This window comes from Sardina pilchardus, chromosome 19 (genome assembly GCF_963854185.1).
Source record: "Sardina pilchardus chromosome 19, fSarPil1.1, whole genome shotgun sequence".
Taxonomy (NCBI): domain Eukaryota; kingdom Metazoa; phylum Chordata; class Actinopteri; order Clupeiformes; family Clupeidae; genus Sardina; species Sardina pilchardus.
Genome location: NC_085012.1, coordinates 4,076,848 through 4,101,132, shown reverse-complemented (window position 1 = coordinate 4,101,132; position 24,285 = coordinate 4,076,848). Strand labels below are relative to the sequence as shown.

At 43.3% G+C, this 24,285-nt stretch overlaps 1 protein-coding gene across 1 annotated transcript; it reads left to right on the top strand.

Annotated features, from left to right (window-relative positions):
* Window positions 1-1,973: 1,973 nt before the first annotated feature.
* Window positions 1,974-18,971, top strand: gad2 (glutamate decarboxylase 2). Its single transcript, XM_062521653.1, has 16 exons — window positions 1,974-2,540; window positions 2,958-3,020; window positions 3,259-3,408; window positions 3,852-4,085; window positions 4,553-4,643; window positions 5,883-5,995; window positions 6,972-7,087; window positions 7,835-7,914; window positions 8,094-8,148; window positions 8,837-8,953; window positions 10,271-10,335; window positions 10,897-10,975; window positions 11,398-11,547; window positions 13,915-14,022; window positions 15,258-15,347; window positions 18,733-18,971. Exons 1-16 carry the CDS (start codon window positions 2,462-2,464, stop codon window positions 18,904-18,906), a joined length of 1,764 nt encoding a protein of 587 aa, XP_062377637.1. The 5' UTR covers window positions 1,974-2,461; the 3' UTR covers window positions 18,907-18,971.
* The last annotated feature ends 5,314 nt before the right edge of the window (window positions 18,972-24,285 follow it).

Here is a 24,285-nt window from a genome sequence, read left to right as displayed (position 1 = left end):
CAGCTTTGGGAAAAACAAGCGCGCACTGTACAAATGGTTTGGTTATTTTAGTAATACAACTCATGCAATCTGTCATATGTATTGTCTTGCAGAAACATCTTGTATATAACTATACACACCACATATCCTTTTTAGTACAGGATTAACTGAAGTCATGGTTTCAGTTTAACTCTACGATGTGGATCCAGGGATGTACATATTGAAAAATCTGTTTTCTGTCGATGATCACTTCTTGTACATCAACTTCTGAATTATTGCCATTGCAGTCAGACAATGTGTGCTACCTCAGTGCTCTAGTGCTGACAGCTTTAGTCCACTTCGAACCGTCCAAATGTTGACACAGTTATATCTACATGTAACATATTTGGTGTTTATCTGTTTCTAACAAACACACTCTTAACATTTTATATTTGATTGAGTTTTGCTGTTAAGACTTTGCAACACATCTGGTGGAGTTGTTTATGTCCCAATGAAATTCTCACTGTAAATAACTGATAATGGACATCAACTGTGCTGTGTGTCAGTGATATTTTGATGATTGTCAATGTTGTTGTGTTGTACATATTGCTATCAACCTCACCAGAAAGCTGTGTGTAATATAACATCAAAGTGTCAGCCTTAGAAACACATTTAGTCAGGCTGACTATTGTTATCATTAGCATAGAATCATGGCCACAACATTCACATTCCATCACATTTTTAGTTCTCTGGTGTTCATTATTTTTGACTTTTAAAAATACAATGTTTCTAATATATCTTCTTCTGGTTTCTTCTGTGTGTGTGTGTGTGTGTGTGTGTGTGTACACATGTGCATGTGCGTATGGATGTGTGTGTGAGGGGACATAAATATGTTTCATTCATGCTCCATGTTTTAAATATAATTATTGTTAGGTTCATTGTGCTTTAAATGAATGATACTCTTCCCAATATGGGCCTGTTTTGAGGGTATCCTTCCGACTAGTTATACTGTAGTTAGGAGCCTTTACCTCTCACTAACGGACAGCTTTAACTTCAGTTAAAAGAAACCCTGGGTTTGTACACGCCATACATCAAGTGATTCCATTGACACATCCAGAAGTGATTTGGTTGTAGTGGCGGTTACTGACGCGAACATTATTGTTTGTAAGTTCGATGCGAACATCCCGTAAACTGCTGAAGTTGTTTGTGTGCGTCGTCTGCATCACTCTGCAGAATGCCACAATCAAAAAGGTATGTCACGATTCTCCATGCCGGCATGGAGGCGATGAGGAGTGTGGATTCATTTCGAACTTCCATTGGCGTTTGTGAAGGGCGCGTGCGTAATATGCGTGTGCCCTCTAGTGCGCGTCTACTGGCAATAAATAAACGCGTTTCTTCCTTTTGATTCATGGGTTTTGCTTTGTCCAAGGCTATCAATAAATTGAAAATACAATGATTGCACGATATGTGCACCACACAACCCAGTCAACTCGTCCAAAAGTACAGTTAAAATGATCTTTTATAAGTTGTGTACGGTAATGGTGTCTCAGTTTTTGGTCATAAAAAAGCAAGCTAAAAACGTTACATTTGGGGTGTGAAACCATACACACAGAAATACTAGGAGCCCCAAACCAAAGATTAACCCAGTTTTGGCGCCATGCTACATGGAGCACTCACTCTCGCGCTGGCACTTCAGTTGTTTGGCTGTAAAATGTCGCGCGCCACTTCCAGTTATAGAGCAACGCTGAAATGCTTTACCGGAAGAAAAGGGCGGAATTGTTAAGAATGTTTATCCCTTTCCCCAAAGTCTTGAAATTGGCTGGAAGGGAAAACGCTCCAAATGTGTGGTCACGACTCAGCACGCAATACCCTTCGTCACGATGAGAATCACGTCGGAATTTCTCTTGGTGACGTGAAACTGGGTTAGCGCCACGCTACACAAGGCTTTTATGATTCCTAATGTCATTATAACCCCTCGCTCTATTTTCAAAGTTGGACTATGATACGCACTAATAAAAGTGCATCTGGCACTTACCGGAAACTATTTCGAGCATCGCACTGGTCGTAAAGCTGTCCTATTTTTCCCACAATAGTCCGGGTTTTTTTTTTAGGATTTGTTGCAAAACATCGTTTCGAAACACCTTTTACGCAACTCATTACATTGTGTTGACGCGCCGCGTCTGTGGAAAGTATGCTGTCAGGAAGAAGCGGCTGTTCATTTTAAACCGCGCGCACAACACAGCAGACGCCACGCAGTTTTGTGGTACCTGTGGAGGACCGAGATTTGAGACGGAAGGATACCTTAGTGAAGAGGGGGACAGCGATCTGAAAGCCGCGTTCGTGTTTCCGTTGAATGCTCAATTGGATTTGCAACAGCGAACTGAAAAGCTGCCTGGACGCTTTCAGCACCACGCCTGTGAACAGCTCCCGTTTCCCCCTGGCGCGTTTTTCCGTCTGGATGGGCACTATCTGTCTCCTTCTTTCGTAGTTGTGACTGACTGCAATGGCTTCTCACGGGTTTTGGTCTCTCGGTGGCCAAAATGCTCCTAATCCTGATGCTGGCAGCCAAAGCCCCAGTACAAGTAAGTAAAAGGGCGAATAATTAGAGTTATCTTAGAACAAACATTACCATCATCTATGAGTCGCTTAATTTCTTATACAATATGCATCAGAATGTACTAAGCGGTAATATTCAAATCGTATGTGCATGGCAATATCACACGATTAGCTCACAACGACTGTTGTAAATGGGACGTTTCTTACGGACAACCTAGCCTAAATTTCATAGTTCAAGGTTATGGTGCTGATGTGAAAGTATGAAGCTTATTTCATTACGACGTGTCTGTTTTCATGTGTATTACTATGTATTCAGCTACAATGTCAACGGCAAAATCGCTGCCTTTGGTCAGTAATTGCTGCTTTTTTATTGTGATATTGTCGTGGAAATATTGCCTGTAAATGAACTGTCCTCGAATTTCGCTTTGACTGTATTTGTTTAGCAAGAGCATGGTGTCAGGCAGCGGCCCAAAAATTTCCCGGTGGTCTTGGATCGAAATTATGTGGTACGTTCTTCCGAAATTATTCTCTGATATTTTGCACATTTCGTTGAGTGCTATCATAATCGTAATTATTTCGGATAGATTCAAATGCATGTCACACCCCTCTGTGATTTAAGATTTGTTTTATATAGGCCTATATATCTATACATATAATATATAGCATTGTACGTCAGCATGAAAAGGTCCTTTCTTGTTTTGGGTTCACGATTTATGACTTGAATTATGTTCGGCTTTACTGAAGCGCTGCTAAATGTGGCCGAGGAAGCAGTCGACAAACCAGTCGACACACCAACCAAACAAGAGCAGGAGACGCCGGCTGAGACCTGCGGTTGCAATAAACCATGTAATTGTTCTAAAGCGGCCACCGGCTTTTCTGAGCTCTACTCAACAGGTACAAGCCAACCACCCCCCACCCTTATTTCCCCATGTTAAAAGCAAGGTTTATTGCATAAATGCATTTCTGTGTTAAATCAATCAGAAAAAAATAGTCTGTAATGTGGAAACCGGGCCTATGCTTTGATTTTGTGACATCTTTCCTCAAATGATTTACTTTTGTTTTACATAAACATCGAATTACTTAAAGCATTGTCTGCAAGTCTATTTATTTTACATGAAAATATTATTTTCAACCGGTAGGCCTAGTCTGCTTGAATGCATAGTGTATGTATTTTTTTTTTTTTTTTTAAAGGAAACACCCTTTATCCGTTTATTATCGAACTGACCTTCCTTTGTCAAGGTTAAATTATCACTTAATCGTTATAGTGTCGTGTTTTCCATATGGTCCCATTACATTTTAATAATACTAAAATACATAGCAATTAAATATTTTTACAGATCTCCTTCCTGCTCTCGATGGAGATGTGAAGACAATGACGTTCCTCCAAGAGGTCGTGGATATCTTGTTATCTTATATTGTGGAGTCGTTTGATAGGTCAACGAAAGTAATCGATTTTCACTACCCCAATGAATTGCTCCAAAGAAACAACTGGGAACTTTCCGATGAGCCTGAGAGCTTGGATGATATCCTTGTAAGTTGTCGGGCCACCCTGAAATACGCCATTAAAACAGGTAATTTACATGCTCTTTCAACATTCGAGTTTTGCTTGAAAATTCTGGCTTTTGGGTTAGTTTTAATTTATTTGGTATTTTAATGCTTGTGTGGCGCTACGTGAATAGCGCCTAGGCTATTTCATCTTCATATTTCCCTCTTTCTATTAAATCAGTTGACGGGTTTCACTAAATCGACTAAATTGCAAATTACGAATTACCCTTGTCATTGTAAAGAAGTATCACATATCTATTTCACCTTGGTAAAACAATAGGCCTACAGATTAAGCAGGTAGAGCCTAATGTTTAGGCCTCGTCAACCATGGGTGCGATTTCTGCCATGTTGGGCCACTCCCTAAAATCAAACCCTTAACCAGGCACAGACAATACACACAAAAAAACATATTAGCATTTAAATGCTATTTTCACGGTCTAATTAAAATCTATAAGGATCATTAAATCTCTCTCATTTCATTTTCTATGTATAGCGCACCCCAGGTATTTCAATCAACTCTCCACTGGATTAGACATGGTTGGCCTGGCGGCGGATTGGTTGACATCAACTGCCAATACCAATATGTGAGTAGCCTACTCCTCCTGGCTCAATCCTCGACCACGTGGCGATTTTCAGTCATTTCCTGCCCCAGGTTTCCCGCTCTGATGCCAACTTGTTATGCGCCTGTTTCGTCTGATAGTGTTGGGCGCATCAAAGAAATCATTTTGAAAGGAGCGAAATGAAAAGCCTGGCTTGAATCGAATCCAACATTAAATTACCCCTTCGCCCTTACCTCCTCCCTCAAGTCAGCCCCCTGAACGTATCTTCTCGGCCATTCACGCTGAGAAAATTAAAATTTGAGTTATGTCCATTAAAGGTTACTTTCAGGTTTCAGGTCAGTGAAGTGTTTCTTACAACTGCTGACAAGCAAGGCAAATTGGGTAGTGCAGTCAAATGTAGATTTTGTCTATTCATTTAGAATTTAAAAAATACACAGAAAATCCTCCACATTTGGAAATAGGATGATTCAGAAGGTGCACATTACTAGCCTGGCACGCCCTCCCAGTGACGCAACGCCTTCAGGCTTTTGCTGCTGGTCTGGCCAACTGCTCATTGAGAACGATTTCTGAGTTCCCGAAATCTGCGGAACTGCCCCCTTTGGTCGAGAACCAATCAACTTTGAGCAGCTCCAACGGCTCTGGGTAGAGGCGTGTTCAAGGCAGAGGAAAGAGTGTTGTTATTGGTTTAAACTCGGCAAACCGCTTTCTGACATCTACCAGTAGCAAATCGAGGCACTTAAAGGAGGCGGGTCAACCAGCGCTTGCAAGAAACCGTGTTAGTACAGGCTGTTGGTCAGACTAAAGTCTCGCAGAGCCTTTGAAAGTCGATGGTAATCAGGCTAGCACATTACAGTATATGCATATTACATATTCTATATGAAAATATTCCCTATCTGTAATTTAATTTTCAGTCCATCTTTCAAGATGAAGTGGCAATTTAATAGTAGATCACCTCTTTGTAAAATTGTTAGTAAAATGTTTACTGAATAATTGTTTTTGTGTGTGTGTGTGTGTGTGTGTGTGTGTGTGCGTGTGTGCCCTTGCTCATGTGTCACCCTAGTTTCCTCCTCCCGTTCCTATGCCTGTATGTAACCCCCTCAACTCGCCCTCAAACTGTCAATGACATGCTGTTGCAAAAGCACAGGCACAGACTGTTGTGAAACAAGACAGGGGTGGGGGGAGGGGGCGGGGGGTGGACTCTTTTTTGGGTGCTGCCGTGGCGTTTTGTGTAACTGGGTCATGTGGTCTCCCGGCGCTGGACAGGTTCACCTATGAGGTGGCGCCGGTGTTCGTGCTGCTGGAGTACGTCACGCTCAAGAAGATGAGAGAGATCATTGGCTGGTCCGATGGACGAGGCGACGGCATCTTCTCTCCCGGTAAGCCGTCACGTGACAAGCTCCTCCCACTCCGCCCCCCGCCGCCCCCCCCCCCCCCCCAAGTCTCTGACTTGTTTCCTAATTTTGATGGAGCAGAGTGTCCGCCTGTCCTTCACGTTGCATCACAGCCTCCATTTTGATCAGTGGGCTGTGACTCACACGCTTCAGAGACATATGGATGTAGTGAATGAGGCATATGTAACGTATGGATGTAGTGGATGAGCCATATGCAATGTATGGATGTAGTGGATGAGCCATATGCAATGTATGGATGTAGTGGATGAACCATATATGCAACGTATGGATGTAGTGGATGAGCCATATGCAACGTATGGATGTAGTGGATGAGCCATATGCAACATATGGATGTAGTGAATGAGCCATATGTAACGTATGGATGTAGTGGAGGAGCCTATGTAACGTATGGATGTAGTGGATGAACCGTAACGTATGGGTCCCAGTGTTTGAGTCCCTCACTCATGCCTCGAGGGCTAGAACCCAACATTAGGTGTGGAGTTAACACACACATGTAGGCCAGACAGGCACTGAAGCTGTAAACCTTTTTGTCAGGTCTTATTTTGTGCTTATTTTGGTCTTGACTTTGTGCTCTCGGTCAGCTTCATGGGTTCTTGTGTACTGCTTATCAGTGGTGTTTATGTTTTTGTACTGTGGGGGGGAAAAAGACACTTTCCTTTAATGTGCAGGCTTTCTAGATAAAGAATGGCTTACGCAGACAAGATGGAGACAAAAACAGACAGAGATGTGTGTGTGTGTGTGTGTGTGGGAGCGAGGGAGGGAGAGAGAGAGAGAGAGCAAGATTTAGCGCCCACATCAGGATTCTGTTTACTCTTTTGTCAGGCTGTGTGGAGTGATACAGGCAGCTGTGTGTTGCCTTTGGCTGAGGCTGCACATCCTCATCACCTGCCTTTCATAATCACTGGAGGAAGGCTGATGCGCTGTGTCTTCTCTCCCCTAGGTGGCGCCATATCCAACATGTATGCCATGCTCCTGGCACGCTTCAAGATGTTCCCTGAAGTGAAGGAGAAAGGAATGTCGTCAATCCCCAAACTAGCAGCCTTCACTTCCGAGCATGTAGGCTCCATTTCTGTTCCTTTTTTGTACTCTCCTCATTCTTCGTTTGTTATGTTATGAGAGCTCCTCTTTCTTTGCTTTGCTCTCTGTTTTTCTCGCTTCAGACGGGTTAATAAATGATGAGTTTAGAGTTAGGCTATGCCATCCTCATAATCTGCATCTTGAAATTATATGTTGTTGATATATTGATTATTCCTAATATGACGGTACTCTAACAGGGGAGCTGATAGTAGCAAATGTGGATTTAAAATATCACTTATGATGTGATGAATGTACTGTATATGCTGTGACTATAATGGTTAGCTAGTGATCAGTGACTGTCAGAACCCATCCTCTGTCCCATGTTTACAAGATAAATGCAGTTCAGTCGGCAATCAGTTCAGTCGGCAATCAAAACTGTTATCACAGAATATCAGACGAGGGACTTCTTTGATTGGATAGTTTAGAGTGGAGAGAAGACAGTATCTTTTCCACTATATTTGTAAGCAAGAGATTCTCTATTTTCCTTTGCTGTAAAAGTCATCACACTAATATTCAGAGACCAGGGGACATTACCCTTGTAGCAGTAATAACTCATGGGAAACAACTAGTAGCATGCAGATGTAATAGATCATATATTTTATGTATACTCTTGAATTGTCACTATAATTTTCTGATGAAGGACTTCCAGGAGTCATTGATTATGAATATCTATAGATATTTTCATGTGTAAATGACCAATTAAATTTTTTATGCTGCTGTTTTTAGAGCCATTTCTCCATCAAGAAAGGAGCTGCTGCTCTTGGCATTGGGACAGAGAGTGTCATTTGCGTCAAAGTGGATGAGAGGTGAGTACAGAATACAGATATAGACACAGCCGTGATGCTCAACACAGTAGATGCATTGTATTGTTAGTTGTCGCTGATTGATTGAGATGATTGACAGGAGCTCAAATAAGCATAATTACTTTTCCCCCCTATGTTATTCCTATTATGTTATTTTCTCCCATTACTTCTGTCTTCACCAGAGGGAAGATGATACCGTCCGACCTTGAGAAGAAGATTCTGGAAGCGAAGCAGAAGGTATACCGTCTGAAACCTCGTCTCCCCTGGTCCCTGCATGACCACCCTCTCAGAAACGTTTCCCCATCTAATCGACTTTACGGTCCAGCAGTGCCCAACGAGCTCGCAGGAAAACATTTACTTTTCACCTAAATGCTCCAAAAGCTTATTGCATGTTATTGCGCCTCTTTGATGAGGTGTAGCAAAACCATCAGTATCACTAGCTGCTCCAGCGCTCTCTGAAAGTGAAGAGCTTTTTGGACAAGTTTGAAACGATAATGACAAATTGCTACCCATCACTTTTGGGAGCTCAATCAACACTCTTTCAATCACGCATGATTAACATGTATTGTTTTTTCAATACATAACATATAGTTTAATTATTGTTTAATGGCTAGTCCATTTTTATATGGTGAAGGCCAATTTTACATCCATGTAGACTCTGTTGAGAAGATGTGTTGAAAGGAGATAGCGGTATTCGGTTAATATTTAACACATGAAACTTATTAGGTTTTGGGTATGTATGTATGATAATCATCTTACCCTCTGTCCAGCTTCAGCTGCATATTATGAAGTCACATCCTGTCCCTCTGAAAGGAGCTGTATAAACTGATGGAGTGGTCAACATGATTTCAAGACCCCTGTATGGCGGCCGGTCGGTGGGTCCAGGCAGTAAAGCGTGGCCTGTGAATATCTTGTGTCCCTCCAGGGCCTCGTCCCGTTCTTCGTGAGCGCCACGGCCGGCACCACCGTCTACGGCGCCTTTGATCCGCTCATCGCCATCTCGGACATCTGCACGAAATACGACATCTGGATGCACGTGGACGTGAGTGGGCACGCTTTTCTCTCCTCCGCACTACACTTCCTGCCCGAGGGGGGGGGGGGGGGGGGGAGATGGCCATCGCAGATTCACAGCGGTGTCTTCCAAAAGGGGACGCTGATCTGAATCGCAGATCTCTGAAGCATAAGCTAGCGTGTCTTCATATTAAAAGGGTCAATGCGAGTGTGGAGCAGTCATTTGAAGTGCTTGCTATTTCGCTCAGCGCGCTTTCAGACATGTTTTTGTTCTAACGGTAAAAGCTCTTTTTATGTGTTGGAAAGTTTGTGCTTCACACTGTGTCTCTTGGTGAGGGGTGCAGGGCAGGTTATGATACTTCTGCGAGTTCTGCATCGTAAACAGAAGGTATTTATTATGTCAGTACAAAGTGTGTATGTGTGTGTTTGTGTTTGTGTGTGTGTGTGTGTGTGCGTGTGCGTGTGCATGTGCGTGAGAGAGAGAGAGAGAGAGAGAGAGAGAGAGAATGAGTATGGGTACACAGCTGTAGTCTCACCCAGCCCAGTCGAACAGGAAGGAGCCTCATACACACACACACACACACACACACACACACACCACACCACCCACGCACACACACTCACACTCTCTCTCACATACACACACACCCATGCACACACAGGCACGCACACACACACACACAGCTGGCCTGCGAGCCCAAAGGTGAGCCATTTAGAGGGTGTGTCAGTCAGTGCGTAGCAGACGAGAACAAGAGAGTGATGGAGCTCTTTCCCTTTTTAGACCCCCTCTGTCCAACCGCTCATTATCTTGCTGGCCATTACAGTCGGGTGAGCCCACAGCCTTTCTATCCACTCTTGTCTTCATATAGAATTCTATGGGAGGATGGACGATAACAGTCCATGTATGGATGCGTTTTGTAATCGTTCAAGTTGGGGCTGAGAATTGTTTTTTAGGTTTGCTGTTTTTTCATAGTGTGTGAATTGAGACACACACTTCTCTCTGTCTGACTGTGTGTGTGAGAGAGTGTGTGAATATGTGGATGAGAGAGCGAGAGAGAGAGAGGGAGAGTGAGTGAGATGCTTCTTGGCACAGGCAACGTTATGGGCTTGTTCAGGAAGAAGGTGTTATCCAAATGCCATGTTGAGTTCTCACCAGGTGTGATGTTACCGTGATGATTTTATAGCACCTGTTCACTGCGTGTCTCTCTCTCTGTGTGTGTGTGTGTGTGTGTGTGTGTGTGTGTGTGTGTGTGTGTGTGTGTGTGTGTGTGTGTGTGTGTGTGTGTGTGTGTGTGTGTGTGTGTGTGTGTGTGTGTGTGTGTGTGTGTGTATGTGTGTGTGTGTGTAGGGTGCCTGGGGAGGCAGTCTGCTCATGTCGCGGAAGCACCGGTGGAAGCTGAACGGGGTTGAGAGGTCAGTCTTGTGATCTCCACACCACTTCCTGTTAGTTTTGTGATCTCCACACCTTCCTGTCAGTTTGCAGCTGTTGGGATTTGAGTTGCTTTACAGTATACTATTCATTCCTCTATTCGTTTCCATAATGATACATTAATGTCAGTTGTTGTTTTTGTTCATTCATTATTGTTGGTTCATTTAGTTTGTTAATTATTTATGTATTCATAATCAGGATTGTCAGGATTTAATGTTGTTTTCCCGGTGCCGATTTCTCATTCCACTGAATAGCATTGTTATTGCAAAAGTTTATTCCTCTTGGCATACATTTGGGAGTGTGTCAGTTTATGGGAACGCAGCCTTAAAATGGAGAAAATGTCATTTGGTCTTCAATACTACAATACTTACGGTTCTGTTTTTATTCTATGTTTTATTTGTTTGAGTGTTGAACTTTGAGAGCAAAGTTAACCGGAGTCAAATTCCTTGTTTGTTTACGCAATAAAGCCAATAAATCTGATTTTGATTCGGAATGCTATTATTTGGTCTATATGAATATGCTTATGATTTTTGGCACTTTTGCAGGGCCAACTCAATGACCTGGAACCCCCACAAGATGATGGCCGTCCCTCTGCAGTGCTCCGCCCTGCTGGTCAGAGAGGAGGTATGCAGGTGCTGACCGGTGGTCGCTCTAGGAATGCATGACCTGGGTGCCCCATGAAAAAGACTTCCAAACACCCATCTTTGTCACAGCAATGTAACACTGCACCCTTCAACGAAATGCTTTATACAGTATAGTGAATGGCCTGAGAAAATGATCAAGCCTCTTCATTTGTATGCCTTTTATACTGTAACACAGTATGATGGATGGCCTGAGCAAATGATGAAGCCTCTTCATTTTTACGCCTTCACGCAGAATATACTAGACATCACCGTTACTTTATTGCTCATTCATTCATTCATTCATTCATTCATTCATTCATTCATTCATTCATTCATTCATTCATTCATTCATCCATTCATCCATTCATTCATCCATTATTTGACTTACTGATTGGTTGATCTCCCCCCTTGCCTGTTCTCCAGGGTCTGATGCAGAACTGCAACCAGATGCATGCGGTGTACCTGTTCCAGCAGGACAAGCACTACGACCTGGGCTACGACACCGGGGACAAGGCCCTGCAGTGCGGACGCCACGTCGACATCTTCAAGCTCTGGCTCATGTGGAGGGCCAAGGTGAGGCCTGCAGCAGAGTCACAAAAACAATACCTGAACCTTCTATTGTGTGTGTGTGTGTGTGTGTGTGTGTGTGTGTGTGTGTGTGTGTGTGTGTGTGCGAAGGTGAGGGCAGCAGCAAGAGGAGTCAATACAGTAAATTCCTGTGTATTAGCCGCATTGTGTATAAGCCGCAGTTTATGTTATTTAGTGTTATTTATATGCAAGTTAAAAGACACAAAACCATGTTCATACCATAAAAACTGCCCCCGTGTATTAACCTCATAGCTGAAGACATTTTGTAAAATCAATGTATAAGCTGTGGCTAATAGTTGGGAAATTACAATAGGACCTTTCAGCAAGAAAAAAAACCAAGGCTTGAACATTCTATTTTGTTTCTAAACTACTTACACGGCATTAAGATAACATACATGTTAAAACGGACACCTTGTGAGAACAACTATGACACTGATGATGGCACGCTCTTGAAATTGTCTTTACTCCACTGGATAGCTTGCTGACCGCTGGCCTGTCCAGTATGAAATGGTGTGGTGTGTGTGTGTGTGTGTGTGTGTGTGTGTGTACTGTACAGCTCCTCATCCTCTGACAGGTCTGTGAATATCTCCAGAAAAGCGTACGTGTTGGTTAAAGTAGCTATGTGGGACTTTGTAGGATTTGAGTGTTGAACGCTGTCACTCAGCACTCTGCCCTCGCATGGTATTTTATACAGCGCCACACATGGCACAAAGTGGTATTACAACAGAGCAGGCCCACAATAACTAGTTAGCACAGAGCTTAGGCATTTTTGACACTGATGGTTGTTTTTTCACATCCCATTGTTATGTCTAGGTTATGTTTTAAACTGAAAGAAACTTACGTAGCACCTTTAAGGATCTCTGTTGATAAGGCCTAGTGCTGCTACCTGTGATGTCAGGTGTAATCGGTTGAGTGATTACCGTAAAGTGACGAAGGAAAGATAATAGTTCTGCAACAGTTCAGTTTTCTATAGGAAGGTGCAGACGTGCACTTTTGCATTGTTTCAGTGTACTTGCAAAGCTTACCCTTGTCCCTCTTATCTCTTGGCTCAGAGTTGGAGACTTGATTGACAGCACGCATGGGCTGGAGTCTCCTCCTAGCAGCGCCTGATAGCGTAGCGTAGCATAGCGTAGCTTCAAGGCTTGACGCAGGCTCGTCGTGATCAGCAGATTCTCTGCCTCTTGACAGTGAGCGGGGAGGGTAATTGCTTATCCTGCCGTGGCAATGTGTATTGGCAGAACCCGACGTGGTGCAGACAGAGATTGCTGTTCCTTTGCTTTGTGCTGCTGTCTCTGTTGATCTATGCCCGTCTTACGTTTTACTCTCCATGCATTCTGTAATTCTCAGAACACCTTTGGGTTCTGCAGTTCTCAATGCACCTTTGAGTTCTGCGGTTCTTAGAACACCTTTAAGTTCTGCAGTTCTCAATGCACCTTTGGGTTCTGCAGTTCTCAATGCACCTTTGAGTTCTGCGGTTCTCAATGTACCTATAAGTTCTGCGCTTCTCAGAACACCTTTGAGTTCTGCAGTTCTGGATGCACCTTTGAGTTCTGCGGTTCTCAAAACACCTGTGAGTTCTGCGGTTCTCAGAACACCTGTGAGTTCTTCGGAGCATTCTCAATCGTCGGTTCATGCCGGGCTCAGGGGGTCATGTTTCATTTGGGAGATGAAGCCGCTGCTGGTATTCAGGTCCAGAGGTTCTCTGATGCCTCGTCATTAAGAGATCTTTACGTGACCTGTGAGCCAAGACACACGCTTTCAATCAGGCAGTAGTAGAGGAACACTTCATCAGATGCAGCTCTTGGCTGTAAATGGAGTAACCTGAGTCGGTCTGCTTTGCACACGCGGTGACTACGGAGAACCTGGAGCTGATGCCTAATGCAGTCCAGCACATGGCAGTCGTCCATCCTCACTGACCTGTCATATGTGTAACAAGAGATATACGGTCAAGTCACCGGGATACAGTTTCCCTGCTTCGGGAAGCTGTGGATGGTTCTGGAATAATCATTTAGCTTTGCTCTCAGTGGATGGACTGTATTGTTTAAGTTATATACCATATCGTCTGGCTGGAGGTCTCTATTTGTTAATGTTCATTCCCAGCTGTTGTGCTGTGATCACAAATATTTTCTCCAGATGGGGAGACTAGAGTGCTGTTGATTCTTAGGTTGACCTGTCAGAGCTGTTGCCATGGTTTCGCTCCCTTCATGTATCACAGACCCTGGGGGGGAAATCACCCTGTCAGACCATTTATGTTAACACTTGTGTGTGTATGTTTTGTGTGTGTGTGTGTGTGTGTGTGTGTGTGTGTGTGTGTGTGTGTGTGTGTGTCTGTGTTTGTGTGTGTGTTCACAGGGCACCATCGGTTTTGAAGCTCAGATTGACAAGTGTCTGGAGTTGTCCGAGTACCTCTACAACAAGATCAAGGACAGGGAAGGATACGAGATGGTCTTCGACGGCAAAGCAAGTGTCCACTTTAGTCCCTCTCTCTCTCCCTCTGTCTCGCCCCCTCCTCGTGTTTTGTCTTTGCTAACGTTATTGATGCTTTCCTTTGTGCCGTCTAATGGCCCTGCCACACCGGAGGACAAGATGAATGGTGTCGCGGTGAACATGAAAAATGTCTTTGATTCCCTTCAAAGGTGTCACCGCGCTGTGATGTGCCATTATTCTGGATGGCGAGCAAGAAATGACAGGCAATTAGTCATACTACATATAGACATGCAGATGGCTTCATTCTGAGTCACAGTTCTGCTTAAGATGTTTTTTAAACCCGTATGCACATAACAAACCAGCCCCCCCGCTCCTTCATGTTTAGCATTTCAGAGTGTTTGGTAATGTGGTGCGTGTCGTGTGCTGTTTTTAGAGGTCACTGCTGCTAGCCAGAGTTTCTCCTTGAAACGGATGGGAAATGCATCAAGGCTAATTTGCATGTAAATGGCCGTCGCCGCTAAACTGACATAACAATTTTGCTCCGGGGTCCCACGCTGCCTGCCGACCTCAGCAGCCAATGAGCAGAGACGGAGTGGCGCGGTGCGGTTACTTAAACATAATCGAACGCTTGGGATTATAAAAACATTATCCCGGCCTCCAGAAATCTAGGCCTTTTATTTCACTGCTTGCTGCAGTAGGGGTTCCAGAAATGTGCACTTGCTATGGTTTCTGCTCCTTATAACAGCCAACGCTTTCACAATGTAACCGTAGCTGCAGATTTAAATCTTTAATTGTATGCAATATGTTTGATTTAACACTTGTTTTGTTATTCTTATAGCCTACTTTATATTCTTAATCTGTAAATGTTCAGTGATTTTAGACTGACATTTTTGTCTGTTATTCATATTCTATCTGATTTGAAGAGTTAATCTGATTAATTCAATCCTTTATATTTTGTCCATGAGTTGAATGAAGTGCATTTGATTGATGATGGATAGGCTACAGGTTCAGTGCTAACCGGTCTGTGCTACTGATGCTAGATGCAGGTTCAGTGCTAACTGGTGTGTGCTACTGATGCTAGATGCAAGTTCAGTGCTAACCGGTCTGTGTGTGCTACTGATGCTAGATTACTGTAGATGCAGGTTCAGTGCTAACCGGTCTGTGCTGCTGATGCTATAGATACAGGCTCAGTGCTAACTGGTCTGTACTGATGCTAGATGCAGGCTAGTGCTAACCGGCCTGTGCTCTCTGCTCTGCCTCCTCCACAGCCCCAGCACACCAACGTGTGCTACTGGTACCTGCCGCCCAGCCTGCGCTACGTAGAGGACAAGGTGGAGAAGCAGAAACGCCTGCACAAGGTGACGTGTCATTTCCTTCTGCCTCTGCTCTGGGATTTACATACACGTTTAAATGCTGCTGTAGATACTTATCCTGGTTACTTCTGCGCTCTTCTTAATATATAGATCTCTATGTGTGTGTGTGTGTGTATAGCATATACAGTACGTATATATGTAGCCTCTGTGTGTGTGTGTGTGTATACAGTGTATATATATATATATATATATTTATATAAAGAGAGAGAGAGAGAATAAAGCACCTTTGAATTTGAATTAGAATTTGATAGAGAGAGAGAGAAAAGATAGAGAGGGAGAGGGAGAAAGAGAGAGAGAGAGAGTTATTTTAGACAGAGAGAGAAAGGGAATGAGAGAGGGAGAAAGGGGTTAAGAGCAGTTGGGTCAGGAGAGACCGAGAAGGGGACTGCAGAAAGAGAATTTATAAATCTAAAAGTGAGCTTGCAGTGTTGGAACAATGTAGTGAAACGTGTTGGGAATGTAGTGTTTTATACACCCGAGGACCACCACTGGAAATAGAATGCATTTGTGTGTGTGTGTGTGTGTATGTGTGTGTGTGTGTGTGTGTGTGTGTGTGTGTGTGTGTGTGTGTGTGTGTGTGTGTGTGTGTGTGTGTGTGTGTGTGTGTGTGTGTGTGTGTGTGTGTGTGTGTGTGTGTGTGTGAGTGGGAGAGTGTGTGCATGTGGATATCCTGGGGGAGCGCTCATCGTGATTGGTCGGTGGCTGGTTTAGTGTCAGCCTCAGGCAGTCAGGTCCTTAGCAGCTCTTATCAGCAATTAAGGTAGATAGCAGGAGCGTGCCACACATACGAACAGCCCCTCACACTTCCACCACTCACACAGATAAACACACACACACACACACACACACACACACACACACTCTCTCTCTCTCTCTCTCTCTCTCTCTCTCAGTTTCAGTTAGCAAAATCAGTTGGCTAAGTAAGCTTTAAGAGAGTCATCTCAGCAGAGATATCAGCAACATGTTGGCCATGAGTGGACAAACTTCAGTTACAACACACACATTACACATCACCAATCTGCACTGACCAACCCGGTCTGCAAGTGTCTGAGGCGTTATATTTTTATGTGAAGGCTTCGGGTTGCAGGACTATATGAGTGTATGAGACTCCAGACTTTGGACTGCATGGCCCACACAGACTCACGCCCAGAGCCCCATAGCACTGAGCTAGCGAGTAGGAGGCAAGTAGCAACTCTTGTCTACTGAGGGCCCCTCCATGTGCATCCACAGGCAGGCACATTTATAAAATAAAGTTGATGAGTTTTAAATCAGACCCTGTGACAGCTCAGGCAGGAAACACATTCACACTGTTAAAAGCAGTTAAGGGGAAGTAATGGCCCTGTCCGATGCATTCCTCCCCATTTGAGCCTATCCTGTTGTGACTGGTGCTTATGGAGGAGTTGAAAAGCCCCCCATACACACACACACACACACACACACACACACTGTGGACCGCATTTCTATGGGTGATTATTCTTCATCAGGCAGAGCCTCTGGCAAAGAGTTCGCAAAAGAACACCTGCAACACATTTGGGTGGAGAAATAGACGATAATTATAACATTCTAAAAGCTGCCAACACACTACTTTGTAGGTCTGTCCTTTGACCCCCCCCCCCCCCCTTTTTTTTCTGTCTAGCACCTGTGCTCAGTGAAACAGTGAAACAAAAACATTTCTGTGAATAGAGCGTTCATAAAGCATGTGTATGTATGTGGTGTCTGCAATGACTCTGCTATAGAGCACATTTTCCTCACCAGCATTTTATTGTATTTGTAATGTTCTAATCTTACCTAAAAGGTCCCCCTCATTAACGTCACCACTATCTTACCTAACTCATTCCCTTCAATAACATCACCTCTTCATCACCTGCACATACTGTACAAATTCACTCATTGACTTTCACGGCAGTATACAGTACTGTGTAAATGGTTTAGATTCATTTAAACGGTTACCTCAAGTAAGTGTGCTGTTTTAACCATACAAGTACGTCTGCTTTAAAACGCCCCATACGGGCAGATTAGCCTAATCACATATAAATAAAGGGAAAAGTAGGGACATGTTGTAGTCGTTAATAACTATTGTCCAGTGAGCCCAGCTATGTGCTGCAGGCAGAGAGGATTCCTAGGGAGGCCTGAATGTGCTTCAATGGAGCATGGGGATGTAATTACGTACTGTAGGAGAGACAATCACACTGGCCAGAATTGTCGGCTCCGCCATTATGCAACAACTCAAAAGTGGCAGGGCGTCTCATTGTGGTCATCAGAGGAAGGACTGCACTTCCTCTTCACCCACAGAAACAACCCTCAGCGTCGCAGGCAATTTAATCCCAGACAGGCAATGTGGCCAATCCTGTGCCAGGCACAAAAATACTATTGATTTGTTTATTGTGGAGATGTCTTGATCTCCGTTAGCATCATTTGGATTGTTTAGAAGCACCAGACTGCAGATAAAAGCAGAACCGCGATGAACCCAGATGGAAAAAAAGAATATTTGAAACTTTAAAAAGCCGTTTCATAGCACAAGAGAAACCAACAACTGGATTTTTATCATTACGATGTCACGATGTCTGTCTAGCCAACTGCAGAGCAGTAGACATGTAATTGAATGTCGCTCCGATTGGTCCATCAGCAGTTCGCATTTGCAGGAACCAGAGAGAGGTTATCAAGCTCCAAATAAATTACTCTTACCAGGTGTCACTGGACGATAAGTTCCTCTCCTCTGAGTCCTGCACCAGACGTGTGACAGGTCCAGCTGTGCGGAGATTTACCTGTCAGCCGTGCCGACTCTGTCTGCCTGACCGAGGCCCTGCCGAACATAATTGGTCCGTCTCCTGATAGCGTGATGGAGGGCAGTGGGAGCTGTGGAGACGAGTAGAAGTTTGATGGAGGGAAGGAGATAAGGGAGCGGGGGCTATCGGATTGTGCCGTAAAACTGGAAATGAAACGCGCAGAGGCGGAACTTCCACTGTGTCAAAGCAAAAGATGTCGTCTTCCTTTTAACTGCAGAATCTCACTCCATTTATTACCATTATGAAACATGCTGTTACCAGATCCCATATTTTATTAGAACAGTTTTATGTGGGCTTTGTATAAAATATTTGAGTACATTCAAATATATTTGAAATACATATGAATATACAGTATATGAACACAGGTGAGGAAGAGGTCTTACCTTTGTAGAAGCTCGAAGTTATATTTAGAAATATGATAACTTTCTCTACTTTGTGCTCCAGAATTCAATAAAAGACACAAACCCCTTTCCACCCAGTTCCCAGCCCTGTGAGATGTGCCCATGTTTACAGTAAGGCGCATCACTGATACCTGTTCCCATTGGTTCTCCACACTGACCCGTTACCTGTGTGGATGCTCTCAGGTGGCGCCTGTGATCAAGGCCAGGATGATGGAGTACGGCACGACCATGGTGAGCTACCAGCCGCAGGGGGACAAGGTCAACTTCTTCCGCATGGTCATTTCCAACCCGGCCGCCACCTTCGAGGACATCGACTTCCTCATCGACGAGATCGAGCGGCTCGGCCAGGACCTCTGAGAATCCTGAGCGACGCAAGAGTGCTGCGAATCCCATGGCTGAGCGCTCAGATATGTGTGTCCCCCCCCCCCCCGATGGATGAAATGTTTGTCTGTGAATGTACCAGTACTGCGAGTCTACACTTTGTCTCCTCTGATATCTCCTAGAGATACTGTAGTTATATTTAAGAAAAACAATCTAAACAAAACAAAAAAGACTTTAAAATCTTTCTCTCTATATTAATATACAGTATATATGTATACATATATATTTGAGTATTGTAGCGTTGTTGTGGCCTTCTCGGTCCAAAGCCATGTGAAAGTGTATATGTCTGCTTTTCATGTTGACATTAGTGCATTTAATGTACCAGCATACTGTAAGTACGTAGTGTGAGTATGAAGACATGTATTCTCCAATCCTAGTGCAATAGAAACTGAGTTAGTTTATACTAACCTTAACCAGACTTCATAAGTGCCAGAGATATATGAAATATCTTTTGATTTATTGAGGCACTTAAAGCTTACCTCAATTTGGGACTACTGCCTTTACAATCAATGGCGTCCTGTATTGAACTATTTTAAGGTGTGTGTCTTTCTTTTCATGTCTAGAAAAAGGGAGTGAACAGTCTCATGTAACTATTGGAAAGAGTACATTTAGATAGCGGTTGCCTGGGTGGATATCATATCTATAATCAAAAAATAATACATTTCCTTGTTATGGTGGGTGCATTCATATTTCCAAAAAGCATTTATTTGGCAGTTTTTTCTTTTTACCTTATTTCATTCATTGCATCATCAGTTGAATGAGTAACTAGAACAACTAGAATTGAGTAACTAGAAAAACTCTCGAAACACAACGTCCTTCCTTCGTTAGGAAAGGACACACTGTATGGGTTATGCTTCTGTCACAAATAACACTAATGTTTGTATAAATGCTTTTTGAAAGTCATGAATGCTGAATAGGTGGAACATGCTTTCTGTGTTAGGTCACTGTTTGAGGCCCCTCCAGTCAAGTGTTACCTGGCGACCTTCAGTGAAGTCCAGGACAGTGAGAATAGTGGCTGGTGATGATGATGAGGACGATGGTAATGAATAAGAAGAAGATGATGATGATGATGATGATGATGATGATAACTATGACCATGACACAAACAAAATAATTAGCCAATTAGACCGAAGCACACAAACACCGATTGCCCAAAGCTCAGAACTAAAGGACCTCTGTTTTTTTAACTGAATTTTTCCTATATTTAGCGGGATAAAAGCCTCATGTCAGCTTCTTGGTTTGTTTACAACCTCCATCTTTAATGGTTGAAGATAGTGATTCCTGACTGAGGTTTTGCTCAGTCCTTTATGTCTGACTTTGGGATTTTACCTTTTGGGAGAATACGGTTTGGTGTCGATGACTAACTTGTATTGAGATGTGATGTGGTCACTAATGCCAGTCAGAAGTTTTATTAGTTTAGTCAGAGTTTTCATACTTGAACGGGTGCTGACATAAACATGGAGGACCATAGGTAATTTAGCGATGATGAATTTGATCACATAGAGATGAGTTACTGTTTTGTAGTCCCTTGATTAATTTGCCAAGTGGACATTCTCAGTCTAGATAAGCTCAAAACCCTGGAAACCGATGTCAAGGTCCAAAGGTCAAAAACGTACGTAGTACAATCAAAAGCAATACAAGCCACATACTAAATGATCCGTTGGCTTCTTTTTGATCAGTTTTTATTTTAAAAACCAAGGCCCATTTGTTTATATTCCCAAAACATTACTTGATATCCTATGATATGGGAAACGTTAATGAAAAATTACAAAAAAAAAAACAATATATAATATTTATCGGCTGAGCACCAGTTTTTGTGTGTTTTGTAGTTGATTCAGTCTGCTCATGCAGGCTGCTTGGCTATGTAGCGATGACATGAGGGAGGTAGGAGTCAACATTTTAAAAAGCACAATTACTTACTTACGGCGTAGTTATCCGCATCAGCTTTCAATCAGTTTGTAAATAGACTTTTAAGATGTCCATGACAGAGTGAAGATCTATGTGTATACATTGATGTATATAAGGCAAATAACCAGAGTCTATTTGTGAAGTAAAATATTATTTTGTCTATTTAATAGAGATTATCTGACTTTAATCCCATTGGTCATCAATGCTTTCGGGTGACAGAGAGAGAGAGAGAGAGAGAGAGAGAGAGAGAGAGTATTTGTGTGTGTGTGAGTGTGTGTGTCTGTGTGTGTGTGTGTGTGTGTGTGTGTGTGTGTGTGTGTGTATACATCTGTACGTGTGTTAAATATGTCACCTAACTAAAGAGACAAATGCGTGAGGAGACAGGCTGCGGATCTTGTTCAGTGGAAGTGTGAGCGCAGTGTTGCCATGTTGCCATAGATTTCTGAAGGCCCAGCACATTCTCGAGTAGGATTTCAAAAGAATATGCAAAGCCATTTTTACAACACTAAAGCCCGTGGTCTTTGTGCCCAAGTGATATACTTGACAGGTTGTGCCAATACGTATTTTTCTTTGTGTGTTTGTAACTGTGTTGCCTTAGTATCAATTTTACGGTATTTGTCTTGTTCTTCTCAAGGAGAGGTTGTGCACCTTAGCTTTAACGTGCAAAGCTCTGATATGTGCAATGTTCAAATGGTTGTTCATCGTTTGATGTGGGATTTTAAAAGTGAGAAAAAAAAACAACAAAAACAATCAACAACTGTTATTTGTCGAATGTGTCACGCTTTTGAGTCTGTTTGAAGATTGAAAGTGGAAAGACTGGTTTATCTCCTGAAAGCTTGCTTCTGTTATTCAGTTGCTTTTGTAGTTTGAGCTACTGTACTTGTAGATATAACAAAGCTACCTTGTTCCTGTATCTACCTACACATCAACAGGCTAATTTATCGTTACATGGAACACAGAGAGAACAAAGTGGACTCCTTTTTTTCTTGTCCCCACTGAATTGGCCATCTCTCTGTGATCTGACCGCATCCAGTCACCTCAGCCTAGTGGAGGTAATCTTGGAACATCCGCCATTTTGTTTTCTTAACTTGCTGTTGCTGCTGTTGCTGCTGCTGCTGCTGCTGCCACTGCTATTGGCCTTGCTCACTTTGCACGTGCATGAACGCTTTTGCCCCCTCTGCCCCCCCCCCCCAAATCTCCATCGCACCCAGCTTGTGAATTTACAATCCTTGTGACAGTCTTACCCAACGTCTGCTCTTGTAGCAAGTGATTATTAGCATAGCTTTATGATATAGCGTAGCGTTGCTTCAAGTACCCGTGTTGCCCACTCCCGCTCCCTGAAGATGGCTATGCGCTAAGCAAGCTAGGCAAGCAAGCATGCGCTCCTGGGCTCGAGCCTGTCTGCTTTCTGCTGAACTGTTAGTCCTCTGTCTTTCTCTTTATCTGTCTTTCCTCTTTCTCGCTCTTCTCTCTATCACGTGTCTTTGGATGAAGCGCTGGTGTGTGTGTGTATGTGTGTGTGTTTTTCTGTGGGTGCACAGCATGTTACCGCAAGTATCTTCTTCGCTTTTGAAATCTTATTCTCTCTGAAGCTTTGCCCCTCGCCCCCCCCTCCTCTTGTAGCAGCAACCAGCTTTTGAAAAACAAATGTTTTGTTTAGCACTGCTTACTGGCTAGCCACCAGGTCTTTCAGCTTTGCAGAGATATTTGCTGAGTCCATTTGTGATTATTTTTAGCGACCTGACAAAACAGGGTACCCTCATGCCTCTGAAGTGAGCGTATTATTTTGTATAATTGATTTCTATTTCTCACTGTCAATTAACACCAGTGATGTGTCAGTCAAAATTTTCTGAAATCTTTAACTGGAACAACTGTGCAAGCTAATAGGGCCATGTTGAATCAGAAAAATAATAGATGTGTAAGATGCCAGCCTCTCTGAAACAAAAAAAATGAAATAAATGAAACTGTAATTTTGGCCTGTATGTTAACCTCCCTGGGAAAATACAAAATAAACTTTCTCGCCAAACTGACTGCCTAAGAAGGGTTTTTGTTTACTGAGTTCTAGCTTCTGAATGTATGAGTGTCTCAATCCTGCTACAGTGCCTTCTTTGTCATCCTGTGTCTATTTCCCCCTTTAAATGTCCAGTTTCTTAATCAAAAGTGATCTCCATTCAGGTGACAGCTCTTATTCAGTATTGGTGAATAGTTGCAGTTCCTGCATGAAGAGAATTGGTTTTCAATGAACTGAGATTGATGGCATCTCCCAAAGCGCTAGGATGACTAGTGCAGGTGTAAGAAAACCCTTTGTCACACACAATGAGCTGAAACGAACAAAGGTAAAACCATGTCCGCAGAGTTATATAAAGCCCTTCAAAAGCCCTTGTTATGTAAACACAGAGTGCCTTTTGTGAAGAGGAACACTTCAGCTGTCAAAAAGGTTGGTGATTGCAGGCAGACCTTAAATCTGGGTCCTTGTCCACTAAGCACACCGTCATAGTGCTTTTACTCTCCTGCCATGTCTTACTCCACTTATTTGGTACCAGTTGTTAACCGTCGCTATTTTAGTCCTCTCTTTAACTTGCTGGAGCGCTTTACTGGAGCTACCTACTCTTTCCCTTGTGAAATAGTCCTCTTGGGATGCCATGGAATTAGTATCGTGTGTGTGTGTGTGTGTGTGTGTGTGTGTGTGTGTGTGTGTGTGTGTGTGTGTGTGTGTGTGTGTGTGTGTTATCCATTTCACCTTGCATAATTGAGAAATTCAGTGTAAAGAGTTTGCCTATTTTTTTAATACCTAGTTATTTGTTTGATCTTTGTTGTCCTAATGACTCGGTGTACTCTGTAGCATATTGGGGTCTACTTTCACCACAAGAGGGCTCCCAAGAGCATTATGAACATAGAAAAATATCCATCTGTAGCTGAATGCAAATATACTTGTAGGTGTTGTCATGAAGTGCATGGGTGACCATCATTGCCTACCTGCAGGAATTATAACAAATCCCTCTAGATGGCGCTTTCTCCCCACATTTGTATCTGTGAGTGTGTGTAGTTTATTTGGTCCCATCAGTAAACACTGACAAAGATGAACATTTTTTAGGCAAACACTCTCTGCAAGCCAGCTCATCTTGTTTTGGCAAAAGCAGAGGGTCAGGCAGAGTTGACATTTTTCACATTTTGAATGCGCTCAAGTGCAACATTTACTCTGACATGTTTCCATCACGAGCCTATTGGATCCCAGACCAAGTGGAGGGAGCGGGCGGCCTCAGTCACTTCCCAAACACCAGCAAACGCTTCCAGATGGCAGATCCCTCCTTCATTCCCTCATTTTCCCTTTTCAGGAAACCAGACTCAACCAGACTTCCTAAGACTGGGAACATAAGGGTGGGGGGAGAGGGGGGGCTATTGTCAGTTGTTGTGAAGCTATGGGGTAGACAAGAGGTAAATGGTAAG

What these genes read in the sequence shown, in the direction of transcription:
- gad2 (XM_062521653.1), top strand. Translation starts at nt 2,462, where the DNA reads ATGGCTTCTCACGGGTTTTGGTCTCTCGGTGGCCAAAATGCTCCTAAT. An exon ending in TTCTGGAAGCGAAGCAGAAG is followed by an intron (nt 8,149 to 8,836) that starts GTATACCGTCTG and finishes GTGTCCCTCCAG; the next exon opens with GGCCTCGTCCCGTTCTTCGT. An exon ending in AGCAGAAACGCCTGCACAAG is followed by an intron (nt 15,348 to 18,732) that starts GTGACGTGTCAT and finishes GGATGCTCTCAG; the next exon opens with GTGGCGCCTGTGATCAAGGC.